Below are 24,432 nucleotides of genomic sequence, written 5' to 3'. Positions count from 1 at the left end.
TCTTCTTCTTCTTCTTCTTCTTCTTCTTCTTTTCTCCTCCTCCTCCTCCCCACTCCTCCTCCTTTTTCCTCTCTCCTCTTCCCCCCCCCTTCTTCCAGCTTGTAGTTTATCATCCAGTGAAGTTAGGAAAGGAACTCAAGGCAGGGACCCTGGAGGAGGTAGGAATTGAAGCAGAGGCCATGGAGGAGTGCTCCTTACTGGCTTGTTCCTCATGGCTTGCTAAACCTGCTTTCTTATGACAACCATTACTCACAGGGACCTGGGTTCTCCTACATTATCAATCGAGAGAATGCACCACAGGCTTTCTCACAGGCCATTCTAGTGGAGGAATTTTCTTATTTGAGGTTACCTCTTTTAAAAGTAACTTGTGTCAAGTTGACATAAACTAGCCAGTACACTGGGAAACTGAGTTGCAAGTGTTTTCAACTTCTAGAGTCTGGATGGGGTGAAGTGTTTGCAAGGCCAGTGGAATTCTCCAATATAAGAAGAGACTTCAGAAGCTGTGAGGCTCTGAAGAATTCAAGTACCATTTATATATGGGATGCTATCACTAACAAAGGGATGGACATTTGTCATGCCTTCTTTGGGCCTGGAGTAGCACTCAGCTGCTGGTGTGGGGCTGGAAGGATCTTCTGGGAGACACAGAAAGATATGCACAGAGTGTCTCACCTGACTCTAGGCTTCTGCACAGATGGGCATAAGGTGGGTACAACTTCAAAGGATCCTCAGAGGCTGAAATCCTTCCCTAGGCTCAATGGTGTGTATCTACAGATAACATAGTAAGACCCTATTTGTTGTTTAATTGAACCTGGCATGGTGGTACATATCTGTAATCCAAGCATCTGAGAAGAGTGAGGAGAATTAGGAGTTCAAGGCTAGCCTGGGCTACAAGAGACCTTGTTTCAGAACAAAACAAGTCAAACAAAAATGTATCTTGGGGGCCAGAGAACATAGCTCAGTGGTAGAACATGTTCATGCATCAGGCACTGTGTTTAGCCTCCAACATCAAAAGGAAAAAGAATGTGTCACCATGCCACCAGCTTGAGGTGGCCAGAGAGGGCATGTAGCTCCCTGGAACTGGAGTTACAGATCCTTGTGGGCTGCCTTGTGAGTGCTCAGAACCCAGTCGGGGGCATCTGCAATTCAGAGTCACACTGTGTAACTGAGGACATAGCTCAGTTGGTAAAGTGCTTGCCTAATGTGCAGAAAGCCATGTGTTTGATCCGCAGCACTACTAAGTTGGTGTTGGTGGCACATGCATGTAATCCCAGCACATGGAAGATGGCTACAGGAGTATCAGAAGTTCAAGGCCATCCCACATAATGAGTTCAAAGCCAGCCTGGGCTATATTACATGAGCCCCTCCCCCTATTGTGTGTGTGTGGGTGGGGGGGACAGACTTGATCTGTCAGTGGCTAAATTTAGCCAAGATATCAGTCTAGTTATTTCCAGTCAATTTCCAGTGAATGAATCTATCCCTAAGGTCTAAAATCCAGTAAGGTCAGGATTTTTCTGTCTTGGCATTTCCTTCTCCCTGGGGAGTAGACTGCCTTCCACACAGCTTGTGAGTGGGAGAGACATACATTTTCATATGTTTTTGTTTTGGCTTTTTAAAACCTTTTATAAAAAGGGCATGGTGGTGCATGCCTTTAATCTCAGGACTTGGGATGCAGAGGTAGATAGATGTGTATGATTTCAAGACCAGTCTTGTATACATAGCAAGTTCCAGGCCAGTGTGGGCTACATTGTGAGATTCTGTCTCAAAGAACAAAAATAAATAAATAAAATAAAAGTTGTTATTGGAGCTGAATTTCAGGTGACCCAGACTGTGTTCTCAGCTCCCACAAGGCAGATCACAACCATCTGTAACTCCAGTTCCAGGAGATCTGATGCCTGATCTCTGGTCTCCTCGAGTACCAGGTAAGCTGATAGTTTACATAACATACATTCCTACATATAAAATAAAAATAGATCTTTATAAAAATCATTAGTGTATTGTGTGCATCTTCATGGTGTGTGTGTGTGTGTGTGTGTATGTTGTGTGTATCACAGCATGTGGAGGTCAGAGGACAGTAATCCAGAGTCAGTTCTTTTTTTAAATCTGTTGAGCCATTTCCTTGGCCCAGTATGGGCTTTCTTGAGACAGGGTTTCATGTATATCAGGTTAGCCTCAAACTTGTTATGTAATTGAGGCTGGCCTTAACTCCTGATCCTCCTGCCTCCACCTCTCAAATGATGGGATGGCAGCTGAGTGCCACAGCACCCTGCTGAGCATTGTCTCTGTGTCTTTCATCTGTCAGTCCTCCTCCAACTGCCCCCATGACCTGACCCATGATTTCTAGGGTCACAGAACCACCTCTGCAGCCACCTTATGTCCTCTTCTGCTCAGCCTGCCATCCATGCCTTGGCACACCCATACCTATCTTGGAGCTTCAGAAACGTTTGCTTGATTCTGGTGAGGGGAGATTCAGAGGAGAACTAGCTCACCTCTGCCTCTGCTCCAAGGCTTCTGTGATAGGTAGAATCAGGTCATATTACCAGACCACAAAAACTGGTCCCCTTGGTGCTGGTGCCTCCCCTTGCCCCATAGAGCTGGGGCTTCCTTCATGATCCCCCAGACCTCTTTCCCTGGCATCTGTGAGACCCAGGCTGCTTTCCTTCTCTCTCATCTGCAGGTCTAGCCTGGGTAGTCTTCTGGGTAGAGTCCTGGCTCCTGTGATGCTGCAGGCTGCCCCTCTCCGGGGCTTTTGGGCATTGTCTGTCTGCTTTTCAAGTTCAAAGGCAGGCTTTTGGACCTACAAAAATTCTTTTTCGCTTTCCAACCCTGGCTGTTGTAACACTCTGTAGTCTAGGCTCTGGATTTCAAAGGCCTTTTTTTTGCAACTCTGAGCCAAGGATTTGACTCTTTGTTCTGTTCCCCTGGAGAGCAGTAGGCTGGGAGGCCAGTTCAGCTTGTGAATAGAGAGGGATGGATATAGGGGGAAGTGTCTTCTGAGGGACAGCTGGTCCTGAGTTAATACCTCTCTTGACCAGCCAGCCACCCAGCCCTGAGCTTTGTGTAGATCCCAGGGCAATGCGGCTCTGCCCATTGTTGACTTGACACTGGAGGTCAGAAGAAGGACACCACACATTAGAAAGTACCAGAAATTGGGTTGGCAGATGGCTAAGCAGGTAAGAGCTTGCTGATCGAGCATGAAGTCCTGAGTTCAAATCCCTAGAATTAGGAGCTGGGCAGATTGCCTGGTGGTTAGAGAACTTGCCTTGAAAGCATGAGGACTGGAGAGTTTGGAGTTTGGATTCCCAGAATTTAGATAATTGTTGGTTGGGCCTGGTAGTTCCTCCCTGTAATTCTAGCCCCAGAAGACAGACACAGGTCCCTAGATGAGGTTCTGGGCTTGAGTGAGTAAGACCTTGTCTCACTGAATAAAGAGGAAGAATGAACAAGGATGATTCCCATCATCAACTGTGGGCCTCTGCATGCAGGTGCACCCACATGAACACCTACCCACATGTGTGCCTTTATACACATAAATACAGAGAGAGAAAGACAGAGAGAGACAGAGGGAGAAAGAGAGAGAGACAGAGAGAGAGACAGAGAGAGGGGGGGGGGGAACCCCAGAATCTGCATATGTAACTGGGTATGGACCTATGCATCTGAAACTTCAGAGCCTCTGTGCATATATGTTGCACCTAACACACACATTGTAGGAAAATGTTATTTACTATTTACAGACAGGGTTTTTAGCTCTCACCCTCACTGTTTATATTTGTTGTGGTTTTGGAGGTCCAAGGACAACTTGAATATCGTTCCTCAGAGGTCATTTGGCTTTTTTTTTTTTTTTTTTTTTTTTTTGGACAGGGTCTCTCACTTGCTTGAAACTTGCCAATTTGCCCTGGATGGCCCATTAGCCCCAGAGGATCCATCTGCCTCTGCCTCCCCAGTGCTGAGGTTTCAAGCATATACCATCACACACAGCTTTACGTGAGTTCTGGTGATTAGAGTCAGATCTCCATGCTTTTGAGACAAGTATTATGCCAATTAATGTCCTTTTGGTTTTTGAGGCCAGGCAAGTGCCCCCACCCCACCCCCACGATTTAGTTCAGGCTCATTCTTCCTGTGTAAGAATTGAGGTTCAGAGAGAATGAGGAGCTCAAATGGACAGGTGATCCTAAGAGAACATGAAACAAAGAAGCTCCCTACTCTGCTGGTGCTCACATCCTTAATCTTCAATCGGACAAATCGAGACAGGGTCACCTGATCAGGAACTCCTTTTGCAATACAGTTGCCCACTAGGGATCCACAGTGGTAGCCTGGAGTACCAAGTCAGCCAGTCCTGTCATCAGACTCCTTTGACCTCTGTGGCTGTAGCTCGGTTGTCCGAGAGGGTGGAGCCTGGTGAAAGGTGGAATAGGAAGGAGAAAGCTCATCTTTCAAGCATCTTAGGCAAGTGACTGCGCACTAGGGTTCCATGGAATGTGATCTGAAAGCCACACCTAGGCTCACATTTCACCATCAGGCCAGAGGAGGTGGGTGGCAGAGACCAACCCAGCTCTGTGAGCACCTTTCCATTACACGTGCATCTCGGGGTTCTGGGATAACAGTAGGCAAGTGACTGTGCGCTAGGGTTCCGTGGAATGTGATCTGAAAGCTACACCTGGGCTCATGTTTCATCAGGTTGGAGGAGGTGGATGGCAGAGACGGACCCAGCCCTGCTAAGCACTTTTCCATTATGCGTGCACCTCAGGGCTCTGGGATAACAGTAGGCTAGAGATAGCCAGTAATTTGGTACCTGGAAATCCTAAGCCTGTCTCTCCTGGACTTGGGGGCCTTTTCATTCTTTTGAAACTGCTTTGGGATTCTGAGGCCTGCCCTGTCAGTTGTAGGATCACGCCATTCCTCAGTTAGGCAAATAGGCTGAGCCCTCATACTCAGAGGAAGTGGGGGTGTTTCTGTTTCTCCACCACCCTTGTCTTCTCCAGAGACAGCAAAATCTTCAAGTGGGGCACTCCTGGAAATCTTGCTGTTTCAGGTTGAGGTCAAGCACTTGGGCATGCTGACTAGTTTCTCTGATTTCTCTCAGCCAAGTGGGTCAATGATCCAAGGTATGAAAAGTTTTGTCTTCTTGATAAGATGGATCTGCATCTCAGCTCTGACTCTTCCAGCTGTGTGACCTTGTTCAAGCTGCTTGCCCTCTCTGAATCTGTTTCCTCATAGGTAGAGTGGGAGGCTGGTGGGGGATACAGTACCTGCCTGGTGGATTGGCAGTGAAGGGTAAATTAGACAGCCCGTAGGTGCTCAGTAAATGACAACGTTCATTAGCGTGTGGGAGAGATTCAAGATGAGAGGGAGATATACTATGCAGGCTTCTTCCTGCAGCTGTTGTTCAAATGCATGATCTCTGTTCCAAGTCTGGCGGTGACCTCTGATCCAAAATCAACACCAAAACCAGGTGCCTCCTCTTCCTCTTCCCTCCTTGTCTCACCTGCAGTCACAACCCTGGAAGCTCTAAAGCCTCAGAAGGCTCCTGGGCTGATCTGCAAAGCCCAGACCCAGTTGCAGCCCCCCTGACCCCTTCAGGGATGCACCCCTGTGCACCTCACTCTCGCTTCCTCTTGTCCTGCCTCAATGCTCTTCTCTCACAGAGGCATGTTTTTTTCCCCCTCGCCACCCCCCCCCCCGGCCCCCGCTCCCCACCACCACCTCACTTCTCCACAACCTGATCAACACTCAGCTCCTTCTTAGCTGACTATCTCTCCCCACTGGCAGAATACCCACAGAGATATAGACTTTTGCCTTGGTGTGCATATTTATAGCAACCCCCAGTGCCCAGGCCTAGCAGTAGGTGTTTGGTGTTTTTTGAGTGAATACTTTAACGACCACAGGGAGTTAAGTTCTGGTTGGTGCAGGTAAGGGGCCAACTCTGGCATGAAGAATACCATCCTTCCTTTTCCCAAGTGAAATAATTAGACTAGATCTCCAGGAGACCAAGAACCGATCAGTGGGTGAGTCCTTTTCTGAAGGGCTTCTGGAAGCCAGGGTCTCCAGCTTCTTGCAGACATAAAGAGCATACCCTCCCAGAGGTGATGAGCCTCCTCCCTGCCCTGGCATTTCCTGATGGGTTCTAATAAGCTGGAATCTTTGCTTTCTAAGAATTGCCAATAATGTGACATTCTGTGACTATTTAAGTCCTCAGCAAGCAACCAACGGTCCTGGCTCAGGGCAGGGAGGAGAACTCAGGAGCCTGGGCAGGGTCAGCAGCGAGGGAGGTGCTTCAGGTACACGGGGTGTGTGTGTGTGTGTGTGTGTGTGTGTGTGTGCAAAAGCCTCATTCTGTATGTTTGTCACGTTTTCATTCTTTTATTTAAAAGAAAGCAGATTTAGAACAAGCATAAGAAAATGTGAACAATCATGAATGCTGGAGACTGGGTACAGAGGCATTTATCACAGAGAGCACTGGGTTGTTTTTGTGTTTAAAAAAAAAAAAAAACCCTTCATATAGATTTGAGGGTGGGTAATATTGTTATAGCTTGTGGCTGGCAATAGAGAGACCATTCTGAAGGCTGGGGACCTGTCTTTTGGGTATTTTTGCAGTGTGTGTTTGGGGGTGGGGCAGAGGGCATGGCTGGGTCTGGGCGGGAACTTGGAGCTGTCAGAGCCCTGGCGCCTTGCAGGTCTCAGTTTCCTGCTTTCCTGGGAATGGGGAAAGGTTGGGGGGAGCCCATGCTGGGGGTGAATCTAATTCATTAGCGACAACTCAACAAGGACCAGGCGCTCACAGTGTTAGCATGACTCATTGAGATGATTGCTTCGCTGCCGATCTGCGTGGGCCCCAAGCGCAGCACATTTTACCTTTACCCACTGAGAAGGGCCTGGTGGGAGGTAAAGGTACAGGATCTACCCAGAACATGAAAAAGACCCAGAGGAGGCAGAGGGCTGACCTCCATGCTCCCAGCTCTAGGAGCAATGCATGCCTGGCTGGTACCAGAGTGGAGGCACTCATAGGGCTGCTGGGATGCCTATGAGTCCAGGGGGGCTGCCTGGAGCTGCAGTGCCAGCCTGAGCATGTGGTGAGGGTGGGTTGACTGCATTCCCTCCTCCTCATCGAATGTCCCTTGGTAAAGGCACTGAAGGGATGTAGGGGGTTGGGAAATATTCATGCCTGGCTGGGTTTGCCCTGGATTCCTGGTATCTGAATGCCCACCTCCTCTGCAAGCTCCTCTCATGTGAGAAGGGTGTTGGGTTGGCACTTAACAAGGTCTGTGCACTTGAGGAACTTGAACTCTGTCTCGCTGGGGCTGAGAAGTCATCCATCTGGGAACTGATGTCTGGGCTTGACTTTTTCTGGACATGGATCCCTTACTTTGGCTGGGGTCCCGCATCATTTTATTAGTTTCCCCCAGGATGGAGATCCATGGCTGTTTCTTATTAACAGCCCCCTCTGCCTGTGTATACTGTTATCTTCCCACCCCCAAGAAACCCCTTGCCTGAAGACCACTGCTGTTGCTCTACCCTTCTGTTTCTTTAGCTAACAAATATCTATTAAGGATCAGAAAAGGAGAAGCCAGGAGTGAAAAAAGGATTTGCTGGATGGTGTCATTCCCCAGGAAACTCAAGAGCAAGCAAAGTTGACTCCCGATAATAGAGGTCATGATCAAAGTGGCCTCTGGGAGATGGAAGAGGCATGAAGGGACTTCTGGGTCATAGAAATGGAACATGAGGGCTGGGGTATAGCTCAGTTATTATGGTGCTTGCCTAGCCTGCACTGGGTTTGATCGCCAGCACCATATAACCAGAACATAGTGGTACACACCTGTAATCGGAGCACTAAGGAATTGGGAAGACCAGAAATTTGGCCATCTATTGAGTTGGAGGACAGTTTGAGTTATATGTAATTCCATAACTAACAAAGGTACAAAAGCTTAAAAGAAAGGAAAAAAAAACCCACCCAACTGTGACATAGAAAAGGTACACACATTTGTCAAAATACACTCAATTGCACCAACATTCCCAGCTCTTCCTTCTTCCTGTATATTTATCATTATTTTTTTATTTTTCAGATGCGTTCTTACTATGCTACCCAGTCTGGTTAACATAGCTGGGCTGATAGGTATGAGACACACTACCCCACTTTTTATTGCCCACTCCCCATTCTGAGATAAGGGCTTGCTATATAATCTCATTAGCCTTAATCCACTGTATAGCTTAGGATGACTTTGAACTTGCAGAAATCCTCTTGGAATTACACGCAAGAGCCACACCCCTGGGTTTTTGCTGTGTTGTTTCTAGGCTGGTTGACTAGCTGGGATTATAGAGGTGAACCAATGTGTCCTCCTTCTGCTGTTCTAATTTCAAAATTTCATGGCAGTATAGATGGGTCAGACGACACTAAGGTCTATTCCAACAGCTAGGTCCTAGAGAAAGTGCGGGTGGGGCGGGGAGGAGAAAGTGGAACGCTCATGGTACAACCTCTTGTCCCTTGTACAACCCTCAAGCAGGTTTGCCTAGTCCCCGGAGGCCGCTTTCCTCCTCCTTTCTATGGGATTAATAATTCCTTTCTTAGTTTTTGCATTGTGAGTCAGAGACTGTTGAGGAAAAACTCACTGGAGGGGTGGGTGGAATGGTGTGTTTTCTTTTACTGGGAAGGTGTATGCTTAGGAGTTGGGGCTCTTGAGTCACACTGCCTGGCTTCAAACGTCAGCTTTTCTGGTCAGCCAAAGCTTAATCTCTTTGAGCCTTGCTCAATGCCTCCTTTTTAAAGTATGGGAAATAGCTTTTGGCAAAGTGACAGACACGTGGAGCTCTGGCAGAAAGGGGTGGTGAGAGCAGCTGAGTCATAGAACCAAGGTGATCATCGTCGGTGGCACTCAAAGGTGGTCACTTGTCCCAGTCCTCTGTCCACCATGGCCACACATAGACCTTGGGTATCCTCGGAGGGGCTTGGGTAGGAGCGGGTGCTAGAGCACCAGCAATAGGCGGAACCCGGCGAGGGCGGAGCCAAGCAGAGTCCCACAAATCCTCAGATCTAAAAAAGACCAGAACATAATATTGTTCCGAGTTACTATCCTGAAGTGAAGACCGGTCGCACGCCACTGGACGTGGGGGGAAAAAAAACAAACAAACAAGTGACCTCGCCTTCAGGTACTCCTCCAGTATCCCTCCTCCCTTTCTTCGGTCCCAGGTTTCTTCCTTCTGGGCCCGCCTTCCCTGAGTCACACACAGCTACACCAAATGGACTGCCGTGGCAAGTGTAGACAGCGTCGGACGTCGGGGCTCAGCGCTAGCTAGCCCAGTGGCAGGGTTTGCGCTCAGCGACCGCCTTGGCTCAGGGCAGCTCACGGATGGGCTAGCCATTCGGGATCCGCTCCAGTTTCAGGACCCTTCTCACGGTCCTCCTTGGCCCCGCCCCTCCCCGCCCTCCCTCTGCCTATTGGCAGCCGCACGCGCGTCGGGGGTTGCCAGGGCGACGGGTCGCTAAGCTGCAAGTCAGCTCGAACTCCAGCCAGTCGGCCTCCGGCGGAGGCAGCGGGGGAGGCCGAAGGGCGGGCGGCCGAACGCTGTGCGGGGCGGCGGGGCCCAGGCGGGCGCCTCCTCCCGGCCCGGCACGGCCCCCCTCCCGGCACATAGGCAGGCCGGGGCGGGGGGCCCCTCGAGGCCGGAGCGGCCCGGGCCCCGTCGGGGCGGCCAGGGCGTGGCGATGCCGGGTGGTGGCAGCGGCGTCCCGGGCCGGGGCCCGTGACCATGGGCATCGCAGAGTCCACGCCGGACGAGCTGCCGTCGGACGCCGAGGAGCAGCTGCGCAGCGGCGAGCAGCAGCTGGAGCTGAGCGGGCGGCGGTTGCGGCGGCTGCCCAGCGCCGTGTGCGCCCTGAGCCGCTTGCAGAAGCTGTACGTGAGCGGCACCGGGCTGCGCGAGCTGCCCGAGGAGATCGAGGAGCTGCGTGAGCTACGCATCCTGGCGCTCGACTTCAACAAGCTGGAGCGCCTGCCCGACGGCCTGTGTCGCCTGCCGCGCCTCACGCGCCTCTACCTGGGCGGCAACCGTTTGCTGGCGCTGCCATCCGACTTTGCGCAGCTGCAGAGCCTGCGCTGCCTCTGGATCGAAGGCAACTTCCTGCGGCGCTTTCCGCGGCCGCTCTTGCGCCTGGTGGCGCTGCAATCGCTGCAGATGGGCGACAACCGGCTGCGCGCACTGCCCGCCGAGCTGCCGCGCATGACGGGCTTGCGTGGCCTCTGGCTCTACGGCAATCGCTTCGAAGAGTTCCCGCCCGCGCTGTTGCGCATGGGCCGGCTGCACATCCTCGACCTCGACCGCAACCGCCTGGGCGGCTTCCCCGACCTGCACCCGCTGCGTGCGCTCCGAGTTTTCTCCTACGACCACAACCCAGTCACTGGACCCCCGCGGGTGGCAGACACCGTTTTCCTAGTGGGCGAGGGAGCCGTCGAGCGCATGGCTGAGCGCGACGAACCCATCCCTCGGCCGCCAGCCCGGCGTCCAGCCCGGGCCTTTGAGGATGAGGAGGAAGAAGACCTGCTCATAGGAGGCGCAGGACCCAGAGCCCTGGGGCCCGCCAGGGACAGCCTCCGAGCCTTGGAAGCCCCTCCAGGATTGGGCACCTGAGCCTCTTCCCTGAGTGACGGGCTTGGCTACTCTGGAAGAAGGGGCTCTGCGAGGCTGTGGCTGTTTGGATATATGGTGCGGCTGGGCCTCTTACTTGGGGCAGTGAAGGAGCGTCACTTGAGTGAGCTGCCTGGCACAGGCAGGCCTGATGCCATCTTCAGACACTCCTGGGTAGTAAGAGAAACTCCCTGGGCTGACAGTGTTCAGACCAAGAGGTCTGGGATAGAGCCACTGATGGTACAACAGATGAGCCGGTTCTCACCTGGAACCAGGGTCACCACTTATCCATAGAATCATCCCTACTCTGACTCTGGATGTCCAGGACATCTATAACTTTCACCTGGGGTTTGGATGGCCTAGGCCTACCCTAGCTGTTGCTAGAGTCACTACCTTTGGGGTAGCCTGTATGGGACAAAACTGCCTCTCCGTGTGTGTGTGTGTGTGTGTGTGTGTGTGTGTGTGTGTGTGTGTTGGGGGTGGGAGTGGGGCATTCTGGCCAGAGGCAGGGCATAGGGACTCTGTCCAAGACAGAAGCAGACATGGACTGGGGCCCAGCACCTCAGCTTTCCTCAGTTCTCCACCAGGTCTCCCTTGATAGTTGTATGGTACACAGAAGAGAGGGTTTCCACCCCATCTTTCCTCCGGATCTCTTCTCTCACCCTTTGCTGAAATATTGCTGGGCAAAGAGAGATATCTTCCCTCTCTTGCAGCCCGTGCCCTCAGTTATCAAGTTTGAGAAGATGCCACTGTGCCTCTAGGGCCTCCTGCCCCAAGAGAGAGGGGCTCTGCACTCTAGGAGGCTGCTCAGGGCCTCTGTACTGCCTGCACTCTCCATTTCCTTACATGGGCACAGCCAGGGTGGCTGGCACGGCATGGGGCACTGGACAGGCACCATGTGCCTCTACTCCGTCACCAGGGACAGCCTCCGAGGGGCTGAGGAGACAAGCTCTGCAATTCCCAGGGCCAGATCCAAGCAATAATAGGAGGAGAGGGCCAGAGGACACTCAGGGACACTGTCAGGGGCTGGAGCCCCAGAAGGTAGTGTTTTCTTTAGGAAGAAAAAAAAAACCTTGTAAACATAAATTATATTTCTTGGAGAAAGAATGTGTGTTTCCCACATGTCTATTTATTTATAAGCCCGGGAGCACCAAGTTCCACCACTGTGGGTGCACCTCCCCCACCCATGTGCCCCAATTCTGAGTCAGGATGACCCTGGCCAGCTGTTGTGTCTGTCCTTCTTGTCTGAGGGAAATAGCATTGCTCCCTGAAGCTGGTCACCTGGCATCTTCGGGTGTCCTCATGTTCTGGCTCACTCTACCCTTGGTTTTGCTGTGGGGGTCATCTGCAGCTTTGTTCTTGGGATCTAATTCTTGGATCTCCCACCAGCTGGGCTGCCCTTCTTCTATTTGCTCGAATACTGGCCCCTCCTACTCACTCTGTGACTGTACTTGCTCTATTCTCCTTTGCCTTTCCCAGCCTCAGTTCCTTCAGTTTTGGCCCCCACATCACCATGGCAACGAGAGCTGATGTCATATGGAGCCAAAAGGTCAGGCTCAACCCAGTAGCTTGGCTAGTACATTGGGCTGGGCTCTGGGTAAGGAGGCTGGATCTTAGAATGACATAAGACTAGACAGACAGAAAGACAGGCAGGCAGACAGAGTGAAAGGTGGGGAGTAAGACTAATGTGGGACCCAACTGTAGGCTTTGTTTTTGTTGAGATTCCATCTGGGGCTCTGGGACTCTGAGGCTCTGAGGAGTCTGGTAAATGGGGGTAAGGATTTGAGAGGTGAGGTTATCATGGGGGGGGGGGTGTGAGTGACAGCTGCAGCCCATCAGGGACTGACCTCGGGTTCCAGAACTTGTCAGGTACAGGGGAAACCACCATGAACCAGGTCTGTCCTTGCTCCTGGTTCTGCAGTTGGCTGAATGACCCTGATAAAGTCTTTGATCCCTGGGCCTTAGTTTCTCTACCTATAGCCGAGAAGTTGGGTTTTTAAGTCTGATGCTCTAGCCTAAGACTCCACCCACCATTTTATCCACCATTCTTTCCTGTGTAGCTCCAGCTCGCTTTTCCTTTCTGATGTTTCTGCTCCCTTGCCTTGGTTTGCCCAAGGCCAGATGGTCTGAACAATGCCCTACAGTGGACTCTCCTGCATCATCCTGAGGTGTTCATGTTCAGATCCCTCGCTACCTCCCCTTTTTTTTCTTTATCCAGCATAGCACCCTTATCTACGGCTATTTGCCATCCAAGGAGGAGCTACTGAGGCTATCAGAAGCAGATCCGGTTTCTTCTGGAAAGTTAGTTTGGTTAGAGTTCATGCTGATGCCTGATGCACTTGTGGATCTCTCTGAAGAAATGAGGGCACTTGGGAAAGGAGCGTCTATTGCCAGTTCCCCTGACCCAGCTCCCCTTGGTGGTGAAGAAAGTACAGTGTGAGGGATCCCATTATTGCCGCCACCACCTTATAAGTTCCTGGCTAGGCCCCTGAAGAGAAGGAAGAGATGTGTGACACTTGTAACCACAGCCTCATCTGTAGTCCCCCTGCCCCAGTCTCAGGGGCAGTCAGAGGTTGGACATGTGTGAGTAGGTCAGGAAAGCTCTAGGGAGTTGAGTGTGTGGCAGGCAGGGACAGAGACCAAGGGAGCTGGCATTCAGAGCAGGAGAAAAAGCCAAGGGAACAAGAGTGGTGGGAAGAGGAGGTGGTAGGACAAGAAACAGGTTGAGGAGAGTCTGGGACCTTCCTGTGGGCCTATTTATGGACTCCTAACCCAGTGCTCAGTTCCCATTATGGGAAGAGCTACTCCATTCATCTGGCTGGCAAGTTGGCAAGTGAGATGGATGAGAATTCTAGTCTGTCTCCTCCCCTCTGGTTTCCAAGCCTTCAGACCAGCTGACCTTTTGATTGGCAGCCAGGGCATCTTCTGAGTCTGGGATGTTAACAGGATCCTTTCCTAGCTTTGTAATTGCCCACCCAAAGGGTTTGATAAAGGGAGAAATGGGGTGGTTAGGAACAGGAGACCCTCCCCAGAGACCCCTCCCCTCCGTGCTTACCTCTCCCAAAGTTCCTCAAGACAGTGGGGCACTGTGATTCTGAAGATGGACATTTATTACCACAGCCAGGCGTGCCACACAGAACGTCTATTCAGACAGGGAACCCTGCCCAAGGGCTCACAATCTAAGAGACATCACACTCGCACACGTGTGCATTCACAGACACACAGACACACACAGGACCCAGACATGGGAAGTGGATGACTTCACAAGAAACAGATGGGAGCAGCTCAGGATGGAGCATCAAGCATGCTCAGATTATCCTTCAGCTGTTGTTCTCAGGGAAGGAGAGGAGAGCCCAGAATCCAGAAAGGCCAGAGAGACCTTTAGAAGTAGTGCATCTGGGAGGGGCTTGCAGGAGAAGAGTGGTCTCAGGCACATGAAGGGATGTATGAGTAGCTCAGAGCAGGCAGATGGAGGGAGCCAGAGAAGTCCAGGGTAGAGGCCCTGTGCCAGTGGCCAGGGTCTGGCACCTCTGCTGTGCTGAACCAACTATGCTAAAACTGTTTCTTGGGTTTACTTTACCAAAGAAAAGCTAAATCAAACCCAGGGTGCCCCTGAAGCTACTTACCTGACCCCAGGACTCCTTGAACTCCTGGAATAGAAGCCAACAGAAACTGTTTTATCCCCTCTCGGGTGCTTGTGCACACTAGGGCAAGAGCTGTACCTCTGAGCTATACCCTAGCCTGCATACACCTTTTAAAAAGGGATGTTTAAACTACATTGTAGGAAGTTAAGGGGCAGAGGAGAAAGGGCAGGCAGCTTCAGAATGGGGGTACTTAGTACAGATTGAGGAGGCAGCTGCTGGTCCCAGATGTGGGGGACAGAGGGTATGTGACCCTCTTGACTTCAGAGTGGGGCAGGGCCCATGGAATTATGGGGTTCCCTTAGTGCCTATCTGAAGCAGATATAATTGGCCTTCTGCAGTACCCTGAGAACTGGCAGGCCAGCTGCCCTGGACAGAGCAGGGAGTGGCTGGGAAATTATTGCTTCTTTGTGAATAGAGGACATTGAGAGCACAGCAAAGGACATGGCTTGCCAGAGCCACAGACAGGAGGGCACCGGAGTCTCTCAGGTCTTCAGCTTGGAACTTGCCAATGGGGCTCTTTAGATTGGAGAGATGTTTTCCAACCATAGAGAATCAGCCTAGACAATAGGTTGGAGAAAGGCCATAGGTCCAGCAGTCTGACCTGGAGCTCAGCCTATCCTTTCTTTCCCCTGCCAGGACCTGGAAGGAGACATTGGCCCCAAGTCATAGCAGCTGAGCAGGTGATGGTGAGGTGGTGGTTGGGGTCCCATCTTTGCTTTTCCTACTGACCTGGGAGAGTGATAAGGGTTCCCTGGCAAAAGATGGAGTGTGTACCCAGCTAAGTGGACTCCAGGGGAGGTCTTAGAGATCTCAGGGAGATCCCACTACTTCTAAGCATGGCTTTAGGTCTGACCTGGGACATGCAATGCTCTCTACTTTGGGGCAGCTGGTGAATGTGGGGATTAGTCTAGATCTGAGAGTGAGCAGGACGCTCAGGCAGGCCCAAGCCACTAATGAAAAGTCAAGTCCCAGAGGTGACAAGCTGAGTGGAGATACCCCCAAAACCCCCCAACCCCTCCAATCCCAGCTGTTGCTTCCCTTGGAAGAAGAGAGAGAGGGATGGGACCCACAGAGGAAACAGCCAAGGCCCTACTTTTTCACGATCCTTTATTAATCAGAACAGGCCTTGCCACAAAAAGCAGGGCCCATTCCCACAAAAATATGATTTTGCAAAGAGGAAAATTTTGCTGGCTTAGAGGGTGCATATGGTGGAAAAAATTGTATGGTTCTTTTTCCCTTTTGTCTTCAGTTCTCTTTGCTGTATTTTTTTCTTTTTTTGTGATAGTGGATTTTTGTTTTATTTTTTTATAAAACACTTGCGCTCAAGGACTCAAACACAATACAAACAGCGCCACCAGTTCCCACCCCTGGGGGCCCCAGCTGAGCTGAGAGTCCCCTTGTTTTTTTGTTTTGTTTTGTGGCTGTTTTCCTTTGTCCCTTCCCTGGCCTCTGGTGCTGGAGGGCAGGAGGAGGGGTGTGCTGGGGCAGGTGGAATTTGTATAGCAGTTACATGGAGAAGATGGTCCACAAGAAAGGCTACCTCAACAACATAACAACTAAGTCTAGGGTGCCCACAAGATGTCAGATGATGCTCATTAAGGGGGTTGGGACACAGTGAAGAGACAGATTGGCTCTGGTGGTCCCTAGAGGTTCTGTGGGGTAGGGTGGACGGGCAGGTGGGCCTTGCTTTCAGGCATCAGTGACAGACAAATTTGCTCTGGGTAGCACCTTCAGAGCCCTCCTGCCTTGATCCCCTAGATCAGGTGATGATGGCCTCACAACCTCCCCCATGAGGTAGGTGAAGTATTATTACCATCATTTTACAGATGGAGAAACTGAGGCCCAGGGAGTGTGGGTGACTTGCCCAAGATCCCAGGACAGTGGTGGCAGAGCTCTGGTGCCCTCCTCGCCCTCACTCCCATTTCCATGTTCCCCCAGTTGCCCTAACCATCCTATGCCCAGACTCTGTGTCATCCAACTATGTCTCATGCTCTCCACCCACCATTTGCAGGCACCCCTCACTCCACCTACACAGTAGAGCCTGAGGAATCCCAGGTCGGGTCACTACTATTCCTAGTAGTCTGAAGGGGGAACAGCTCTGTGAGGGATACTCTCTGAGCTGACTGGTTAAGAGCGAGCTCTGCATGAACCCCCTGCCAACCTTACACCTACTGGTGCAGGTTGCTTGGGTCCCTCGGATGGCTCTGTGGAAGTGCTCAGGAGACTGAGGCAGATGAAGGGAAGGATGGCAGCAATTTCTCTCGAATTTCCAGACTTTCTACATTACCCTCTTCTGTTTCCACACAGCCTCTGCAGGGGGTTGGGAGGGTCCCTTTCCAGGGGCTACACCCAGCTGGGCAATGGATTTGGGGATGGTCCTACTTAAAGCAAAAGCTGCAGTATACAAACATTTAGATTTACAAGTAATATGGGTAACTATCTGTTTTACAATGGAATTGTTCACTCTACAAATGACTCACCTACTACATAAGAGATTCCTCCAGGTCTCTGGGGACAGGGTGTGAAATTTGATTTAAGAACATTTTGCTGTGGACAAAAGGAGATCTCACACTTAGAGCAGAAAGTTGAGCCTAAGGGGAAGCCCACTGAAGGAAACTGTGCCCAAATAACTGTGCCCCCACTGTGCTCTTGATATTCAGATGCAGTCCAGAGCCCCTTCCATCCTCGGGGTGTCAAGTTGCCAGCCAGGGTAGAACTGTAACTGTGGTCCCCAACTGCTACCACAGATGTGGTGTTCTGGTGCCACCTGGTGGTAGAATCTGGGTATGTTGGGCTCAAGTCTCTGAATTGGTTTTGAGGCTCTTTCACGAGCTGCTTTTTCAATATAGCACAGAGGGGTGACAGGGCTTAAGAGGGACCATTCTGGAGTCTGCCATTTCCAAGGGGAAGCCAGTTCTAGTCTCAGCAGAGGCCGGGAGAAGAAACGACAGCTTCTTTGGGTATGGCAACCTCAGACTCCTGGAATGTTCCCTGCTTCCTCTGCTTGCATGGTGGGTGGGAGGGGCAGAAAGAGCTACTACTCTGGGGTGGGGGTGGGGTATGTGCCAAGCTGAAACAGCCTGGAGAAGGCCAGGAGTTGATCAGATTATGCAAAGAAAAGGTGGAGGTGTTAGGGTAAGGGCTGGGGATCAAGGGCTGTATCCAAGCCAGAGAGTGTAGAGCTGATGCCAATTTGGCAGCAATAGGAGATCTGGGAAGGTGGGGGTCCCCGAATGAGCGGTTAGAAATGCCCGGGAGAAGTGGTGCCCTGTTGGAAGGCCATGCACATGGTGAGTAGGTGCCTATGAAGTATGAGCCCAGGCCCAAGGAATGACATTGCAGTAGAGCATTGCTACTGGGGAATTTGGGGGGTGGGAGCTACAGAGATAGGCAAAGTGGGTGCCGGGTGGCAGCTGATAACAGCCGTTTTTCCTGGTCCCCACTTCTTCTCAGCTGTCCATACCCTTCTTCTGCTACTTTTCCTGTGGCCCCGACCTCTACCTGACCCAGCCCCACTTCATCCTCATGAAACCTTGCTATTCTCCGTAGCCAATCAGCACTACTGGCCCGGGGGGGGGGGGACAAGGAGTGAGCACCCCCTTTCACACATGTGCGTATGAGCTTCCAGGTGCACATGTGTACACACGCATGTGGGCACACACACATATACACACACACATACACACACACGCACACACACACACACACACACACACAGTAGACACAACACAAATACACAGGGCCACGTCTCCAGGACTCTGGAGCACAGGCTATATACTATCCTCAGTGTCCAGGGCCCAGTCGGCACCTGAAGCTGGGGATGGGCCTGGTGACCAGGCCGTGGCCAAACGCCTCGGCCTTCCTCTTCTGGGCCCCAAAAAGGGGGGCTAGGGAAGGGGTGGCTTCTCTCCACTCCAGGCACTGCCTTAAAGAAAACGGGGGCTGTGCCCACCTGGCGGGCCTCTGGAGGGATCTGCCCATCTGGCTCTTGAGCTTTCCCCCACGTCTTTAGTATCAGCAAATCAGGAAAGAAAGAGGCAAAGCAGGGAAATGGCTCCTAGAGTCCCCACTCCCGAGCTGGACTCATGGGGGTGGGGCTGGTACTTCCTAGAAATGGGGCCCAGTATAGTTCTGGTACCCGTCCCTGGCTGAGCCCTCAGGGTTCTCCCCTCACCCATGGCAGGGGGGCCGGGCTGGGCATTGTGCATAAAGTGGTAGGGGCATGATGGGGAGCCAGGCCTTGGCCCTTGGAGCCTCCCTAGGCCCCACTCAGGCTTTCAGCTGGTGCCACTGGGCCACAGGCTGCCGGGGACGAGCGATCATGTCCTTCCAGTGTTTTACTTCACCTGGTCCGCTCTTCCAGGACAGGTAGATCTGGGGAGGAAGAGAAGATGCATTATGGCAGGCTCCGAGGCTTGGGCCCTGTCCCATGGTAACAGCCTGGCCCACAGAGGCCGCCACGTTCCCTTCCTCCAGCCTGACCTAGTTCCCTGACTGTGCTATCCCTCAAGGGCCTGGGCATGCTTGGCCCTTTGACATCAAACTGCAACCTATTTTGCAGTGAAGGTCAGGACACAGGCAACCTTCCCTGTCCCAGGAAGGGACACCATTGTTATTGTCTCTCCCATCTCCCGGCATTTCCTGTCCCCACCCCAGAGTTTGTATAGGCTTTATATCTCAAGGTCAGTGTATGCTTACAAACCTGGCAGGTGAGCAAACTACACGATTAGCCACAGTTTTCAGATGGGGAAACTAAGGCACACAGAGTTAAGAGTCTTACCTTCAGCCATAGTTTAAAAGTTCAAAATGGTGTAGGGAAAGTCTTAGACTACCAATCCAGCCCAAGCTCTTGTAAGGGTTCCACAACATTTCAGGGCTGGCCCAGAAACTCCCAAAGTAGTCGCAGGTGAGTCTGGCCTAGACACCAAGGAATGCTTAAGACCAGGGGCATTGGAAGTAAAGCAGACAGTGCTGCAAGATCCTGGCCTGGGCACCTTAAGGCCCTCAAGATGACAACTTACAGGGCAAAAAACTGTCACAGGTCAAAGAGCCTGGGTGACAACAGAAAACAATGTGCTAGCTAATACTGGATCTAGGAGCAGGCCTGGGGCAATAGTGGAAGAACTGGCCAAATGTAAATGAAGCCTGGTAGGTTCACAGCAAGGTCCCATGTCACAGCTTAAGGAAGTGACAGACACATCATGAGGGGCTGGCAATTGAGGACACTGGGCAAGAGGGATATGGATATACCATATTATATTTCCTACTTTTCTGTAAATTTAAGTTTATCAGGTGTAGTATCTCATACCTAAAATTCTCACACCGAAGCAGGACTGCTATGAGTATGAGGCTACCCTGGAGGTACATAGCAAGTTTGAAGGCCAGCCTGGGCTACAAAGTGAGAGCCTGTCCAAACAAACAAATGATAAAACACCAAGACAAAACTGAGCAAATCCTATGCAGGGGTGAAAAATCTTCCTTAGCCTCAGGCTCCCCTGAGGGACAGACCGATTATAGACACTGATAATACAGACAGCTGGATGTGGCGCCTGCCTGCTGCCCTCTCCCCACTAAGTTCTCAGTTCCCTCTGAGGCTCACTGAGTACCCCACCATCACCACCACTACCACCAGCACAGGTCACATAGCCAAGTGCTCTTTGGTGCCTACTTGCTTTTGCCACGTCAGCCTAGCTCGGTACCATAGCCTGGAACACGGCCAGACTCCCAGCCTCCAGGAGTTAAGTTGAGCCTGTACTCAGAAAGGTTCCAAGGTCCAGAGGCTTCCTAAACTATCCCAGGCCAAAGCAAGAACAAAACCATCTTTGACTTGGTTTGACCCATAGAGGGCTGGCTGGTCTGTAAAGGAAGCTAATGGTACTGTGCAAGGAACTGTAGAAGGAACTACTTCTATGAGGCGGAGCTGTAGGAGGGGCTACAAGGACCTCTGCGGGGGCTCAGCGGGCCCTGCTCACAGCATACGCTCTGGTCTCCATACCCGTGACCAAAGGTTGGCTGAATGATACTCCCAAGGCCAGCTTTCTTCCACAAGGCTAGCTGCTTTTCTCTTCCCAACAGCTAGGTCCTCCTTGTCATCTCTGTGGGGAATGCCTCCAGATTAGCCCCTTCTCTGTAGATGCCAGACCATCCTTCTCCAAACACCATTGTTGGAGTTTGAATGAGAAGGACACCATAGGCTCCTTATATTTAAATGCTTGGTCCCCAGCTGGTGCAACTGTTTGGGAAAGATTAAGGGGTGTGGCCTTGTTGGAGGAGGTGTGTCACTGGGGCTGGGCTTTGAGGTTTTAGGAGCCCATGCTATTCCTGGTTAGCTCTCCCTGCCAACTCAGATGTGAGCTCCTAGCTACTGCACCAGCCCCGTGCCTGCCTGCCTGCCTGCCTGCCTGCCTGCCTGCCTGCCTGCTGCCATGTTCCTTGCCATCATGGTCCTGGACTCACCCTCTGAAATCGTAAGCAAGTCACCAATTAGATGCCTAAATTATTATTTTATTAAATTTATTAAATTACTAGTTGCCTTGGTCATGGTGCTTTTTCACTGCAGAGGAAAGGTATCTAAGACAGTCATATACCAAGGGACCTGTGTTTTTACTCCCTCACTTTCTTTGCCTTGATCACTGGTTCTCTGTACTATTCCTGGTCAAGCTTCCATGACTTGGTCAGGGTTCATGAGTGACTAGCACACGTGAAGTCCCCAGACTCAATGCCCTGCACTGCATAAAGCAGGTACAATGACACTTGCCTATAATCAATCACAGTATTTGGAAGAGAGAGGCAGCAGGATCAGAAATACAAGACCATATTCAGCTACATAAGGAATCTGAGGCCAGCCTGAGCTTTAAACCCAGAAGTAGGGAGACAGAGACAGGTGGATCTCTAGAGTTCAACACCAGCCTGGTCTACAGAGCGAGTTCCAGGACAGCCAGGGACACTGACTAAAAACAAAACAAAACAAAACAAAACAAAAGAACATGGTGGAAGTCAAATGTCTGTTACTGAGTAAATGACCATACATGCCGTTGGTAGAAACATTTCAAAACTAGCTTCTATTACAATAGAAGCTCCATGTGTGCTTCAAATGCCAGGCTGAGCATCTCACTATGTCCTTATCAAACGCTCCCACTACACTGTGTAGCTAGCACGTCCTGACTCTCATTTTAAGCAGAGAAAATGAGGCTCAGAGAGGTGACAGCTTTTAAGGGTGGCGCTTCAGTACCAGAACTATAGCTTAGTGGCAATGTCTAACTGGGTTCCATTCTAAAATCCACAGACAACAAAACCAGAACCCAGGCAGCTGGACTCTGTGTCCATGCTGAGTCCTAACACTGAGTTAGAAACACAGAAACATGCTCTTCAAAGTAGAAAGTAGAAATTTCTATCATAGAATTGTGTTGTCAAAAAATTCAAGTCATGCCTGGCTTCTTGCCTGACATGCAAGAAGAGGTCACCTTCATCCAGAATCTCCTTCTGTCTCAGGTGGTTCTGACCTTACTCTGGGACACTCAGCAGGGTTGGCATTAGCTTCATTTTACAAATAACACAGAAGCTCAGAGAGGCCGAGTAACTTACTCTGGACCACCCAGCTAGCATTGTGCTTTAGTCATTAAGGTCTTTGGTTTCTGGCAGGGGCTCTGCCACAGCCTCACTCAGCTTGTCCCATAAGCAGGGCTGAACCAGTCTGAGAACTCAGAAAACCTTTGGGGAATTCAAGGTACTTCTTGTTCCTTCCTTCCATGTCTGGCTGGGTCTTCCCTGGAGTGCTCATCCTTGGCCCCTGATGCCTCCTAAGGACAAACCCTTCAGACCTGGCTATGCACCCCAGCCCAGTCCTACCTTGCCAATGACGTCATTGCGGCTGAGCTTGTCTTTGTCCATGACGGTGATGATGATGGTGGTCTCCCTCAGCTTCTCTGTGGGTATGTCGAAGGCGAAAGACTCGTTGAAGATGGGGTTCAGGTTCCTCTTCTTTGTCACTGTCTTCTTTTTCTCTACCCGTTTGTCTTTATACATCAGCCACACCTTCACATAGGGGTCTGGGAGGGGATAGCAATGAAGGGTCAGAGGGACAGAGTGTGTGTGTTGGGGGGACTCAAGGGTCCTCATGCCCTTCCAGGTACAAACACCTAAGTGGAGACTGGTTGCATGCTTTTTAAGTGGGTGGTGAGGCCAGGTCAGGTAAGAACAAGAGGGATTAGGATAATTAGCATATGGTAGAACCTAAAAGGATCCTGGATACTGCTTCAGCACTATCATGCTAGTACAGGTCTTCCTAAGGAGCGCATGAGCTAGGACCAGGGTCTCCCCACCACAATGCTGCCTTTCTTCCTTAGGGAAGCCTGCCCACCAAGATGACACTGACCCAGAACATGCCAACTCTAGTCAGAGGACTAACAGGTAGGGGTTAGGACTAGGGCCCCAATACACTTCTATCTCCCATATCTGAAGTGACCATTGTGTCATGGAAAGCTCCCCCACGGGCCTGCCCATCCTGCCGTGATAAGCCTCAGCACCTGATGTGCCCCCGATGTCCATGGCTTTGAGGTTGCGAGCTTTGATGATATTCACGATGATGGAGTTGGCAGAGGGGTTGTAGCAGAGAGACAAGAGCAGCTCCCCTCGGCTCCCCTGTAGGGCAACAAGAGGGGTGAGGCAGGGTGGGGGGGGGGATACTCCCCTTGATCTCCCTGCAGGGATGACAGGTGTGGGAACTAGAGGGGAGTGTGTGGTCAGAGAGCCCAGCTGACCACAGGTCCCTTCTGCCCTGACCTGGGTGAGAGCAGCCCCTCTGTCAGCATTGCCATGCCATCTCCTCTCCTCTGGAGAGCCTGTGTTTGTTCAGGACACTCAATTCCCTGAACAGAGCCATGGGCTCATTGCACAGCTCAGGTGATTCACCCCAAGTTCTAAACCCCAGGGCTCCAGCCATAGGTGGAAGCCAGCTCTCTGGGGGCTGTCCACCAGTGCTCCACTCTGAACCCTGCTGACATCCTGGTGCTGAGGCTGGGTGAGGACCCTCTGCCAGCTCTGACCACACTGCTTCAGTGAAATGAGTACAGGGGGCCTTACACTCCCATCGCTGCATGGCTTCAGATCCTTCCAGAAGGTCTGCATCTGGGTCAGGTCCACCTTGTTGAGAGGGATGGACACCTCCCCAATGGGGTCATTGCGGCTGAAACGGTCGTAATCCAGGACCTGGAGGTAGAGGACCCTCTGCACCACTTTCTCGTAGGGAAACCCTGGGGCAGAGAAACAAGGTGAGATGTGTTATCACAGCAAGAAAGGTTAAAATGGAGAAAAGGGAGGGATAGAGAGTGGAAGGGAGCGGAGGGTAGAAGGGGAAGAAAGGAATGGGGGTGGCAAAGTTAAGAAGGAAGGCCCCGTGAGTGGGGCTCGCCTTGTAACCTCTGCCACCAGCCTAGGCCAGGGGCTACAGCTGACGGAAGCAGCACTTTCTGAAGGGCCAGCAAGAACTCTGTCTCGTGTGACCCATCAGATGGGGAAACCGAGGCTCAGATGACAGTCCCAGGGCCAACAGTGGGACAAAGACCATTAACATGCTCATTGCTTGTGTGTCCATTTCAGATCTGGGCGGCGGCCCCCTTGCTCCCTGGATCAGGTCTGAACATGTGGCTCTGCCGGAGGCTATGAGGCTATCACATAACAAGTCCCAGGAAGAGAGGGGACAGGGAAACCAGACAGGTGCCTGTGAGAGGGAACCAGTGCTCTGGGGCTGTGCTTTCTCCTCCGCTTCCTCCCAAGGTTGATGATCAGCCTGTCTACCAGCTCTTCCTAAGTAGAGCCCATGGATACCCAAACCACCGGCACCTCTTGCCCAGCAGTCACGAGAATGGCCAAACCGCCCTTCCCACTCCCAAGCTTCCTCCCGTGGCCCATTCTCAACACTGTGGCCAGATTGATTTTTTAAAAATAGCCAGCATGCCACAGCCTGCTCCTTTTAACATCCCAGTGCACTCAGAAGGAAAACCAGCCTACTGTGGAACCCAATCCTTCCAAAGTGTGGCCCCACTGCCTTCCTTCTGTGGGCTGGTACCCACTCCTCCCTCAGTGCCCAGGCTCTATTCCCTATACCTTTCCTGCCGAGCCCTTGAAGTCCTGGTTCTGCCCTCATCAGGATCTAACCTGTGAGCCGCCTCCCCCC

The 24,432-nt window shown here is 51.6% G+C and overlaps 2 protein-coding genes and 1 long non-coding RNA gene across 9 annotated transcripts in view; 1 reads left to right on the top strand and 2 right to left on the bottom strand.

The window, feature by feature from the left end:
- Nucleotides 1–8,021: 8,021 nt before the first annotated feature.
- Nucleotides 8,022–9,441, bottom strand: LOC116101030. Its single transcript, XR_004122768.1, has 2 exons — nucleotides 9,128–9,441; nucleotides 8,022–9,022 (listed from the first exon to the last, which is right to left on the bottom strand). It is a non-coding gene; the product is annotated as an uncharacterized LOC116101030 (long non-coding RNA).
- Nucleotides 9,442–9,592: 151 nt separating this feature from the next.
- Lrrc10b (leucine rich repeat containing 10B) lies at nucleotides 9,593–11,721 on the top strand. Its single transcript, XM_031384725.1, has one exon. The coding sequence runs from the start codon at nucleotides 9,739–9,741 to the stop codon at nucleotides 10,615–10,617; it is 879 nt and encodes a 292-aa protein (XP_031240585.1). The 5' UTR covers nucleotides 9,593–9,738; the 3' UTR covers nucleotides 10,618–11,721.
- A 3,627-nt stretch (nucleotides 11,722–15,348) lies between these two features.
- Syt7 (synaptotagmin 7) overlaps nucleotides 15,349–24,432 on the bottom strand; it is a 64,233-nt gene continuing 55,149 nt past the window's right edge. For all 7 annotated transcript variants that reach the window (XM_031389670.1, XM_031389671.1, XM_031389672.1 and 4 more), the window contains 4 exons: nucleotides 23,340–23,509; nucleotides 22,784–22,898; nucleotides 22,107–22,306; nucleotides 15,349–18,632 (listed from right to left, as the gene is read on the bottom strand). In XM_031389670.1, the coding sequence (XP_031245530.1) occupies nucleotides 18,528–18,632; nucleotides 22,107–22,306; nucleotides 22,784–22,898; nucleotides 23,340–23,509 (590 nt within the window). In that variant the 3' untranslated portion in view covers nucleotides 15,349–18,527. The remainder of the gene's footprint in view (nucleotides 18,633–22,106; nucleotides 22,307–22,783; nucleotides 22,899–23,339; nucleotides 23,510–24,432) is intronic.

This window comes from Mastomys coucha, unplaced genomic scaffold, assembly GCF_008632895.1.
Source record: "Mastomys coucha isolate ucsf_1 unplaced genomic scaffold, UCSF_Mcou_1 pScaffold21, whole genome shotgun sequence".
Lineage (NCBI taxonomy): Eukaryota > Metazoa > Chordata > Mammalia > Rodentia > Muridae > Mastomys > Mastomys coucha.
The sequence above is the reverse complement of the archived record's forward strand: the minus strand, read 5'-3'. Positions and strand labels throughout refer to the sequence as shown.

Excerpts from the sequence above, each read along its gene's own strand:
- Lrrc10b (XM_031384725.1), top strand. The coding sequence starts at position 9,739 with ATGGGCATCGCAGAGTCCACGCCGGACGAGCTGCCGTCGGACGCCGAG.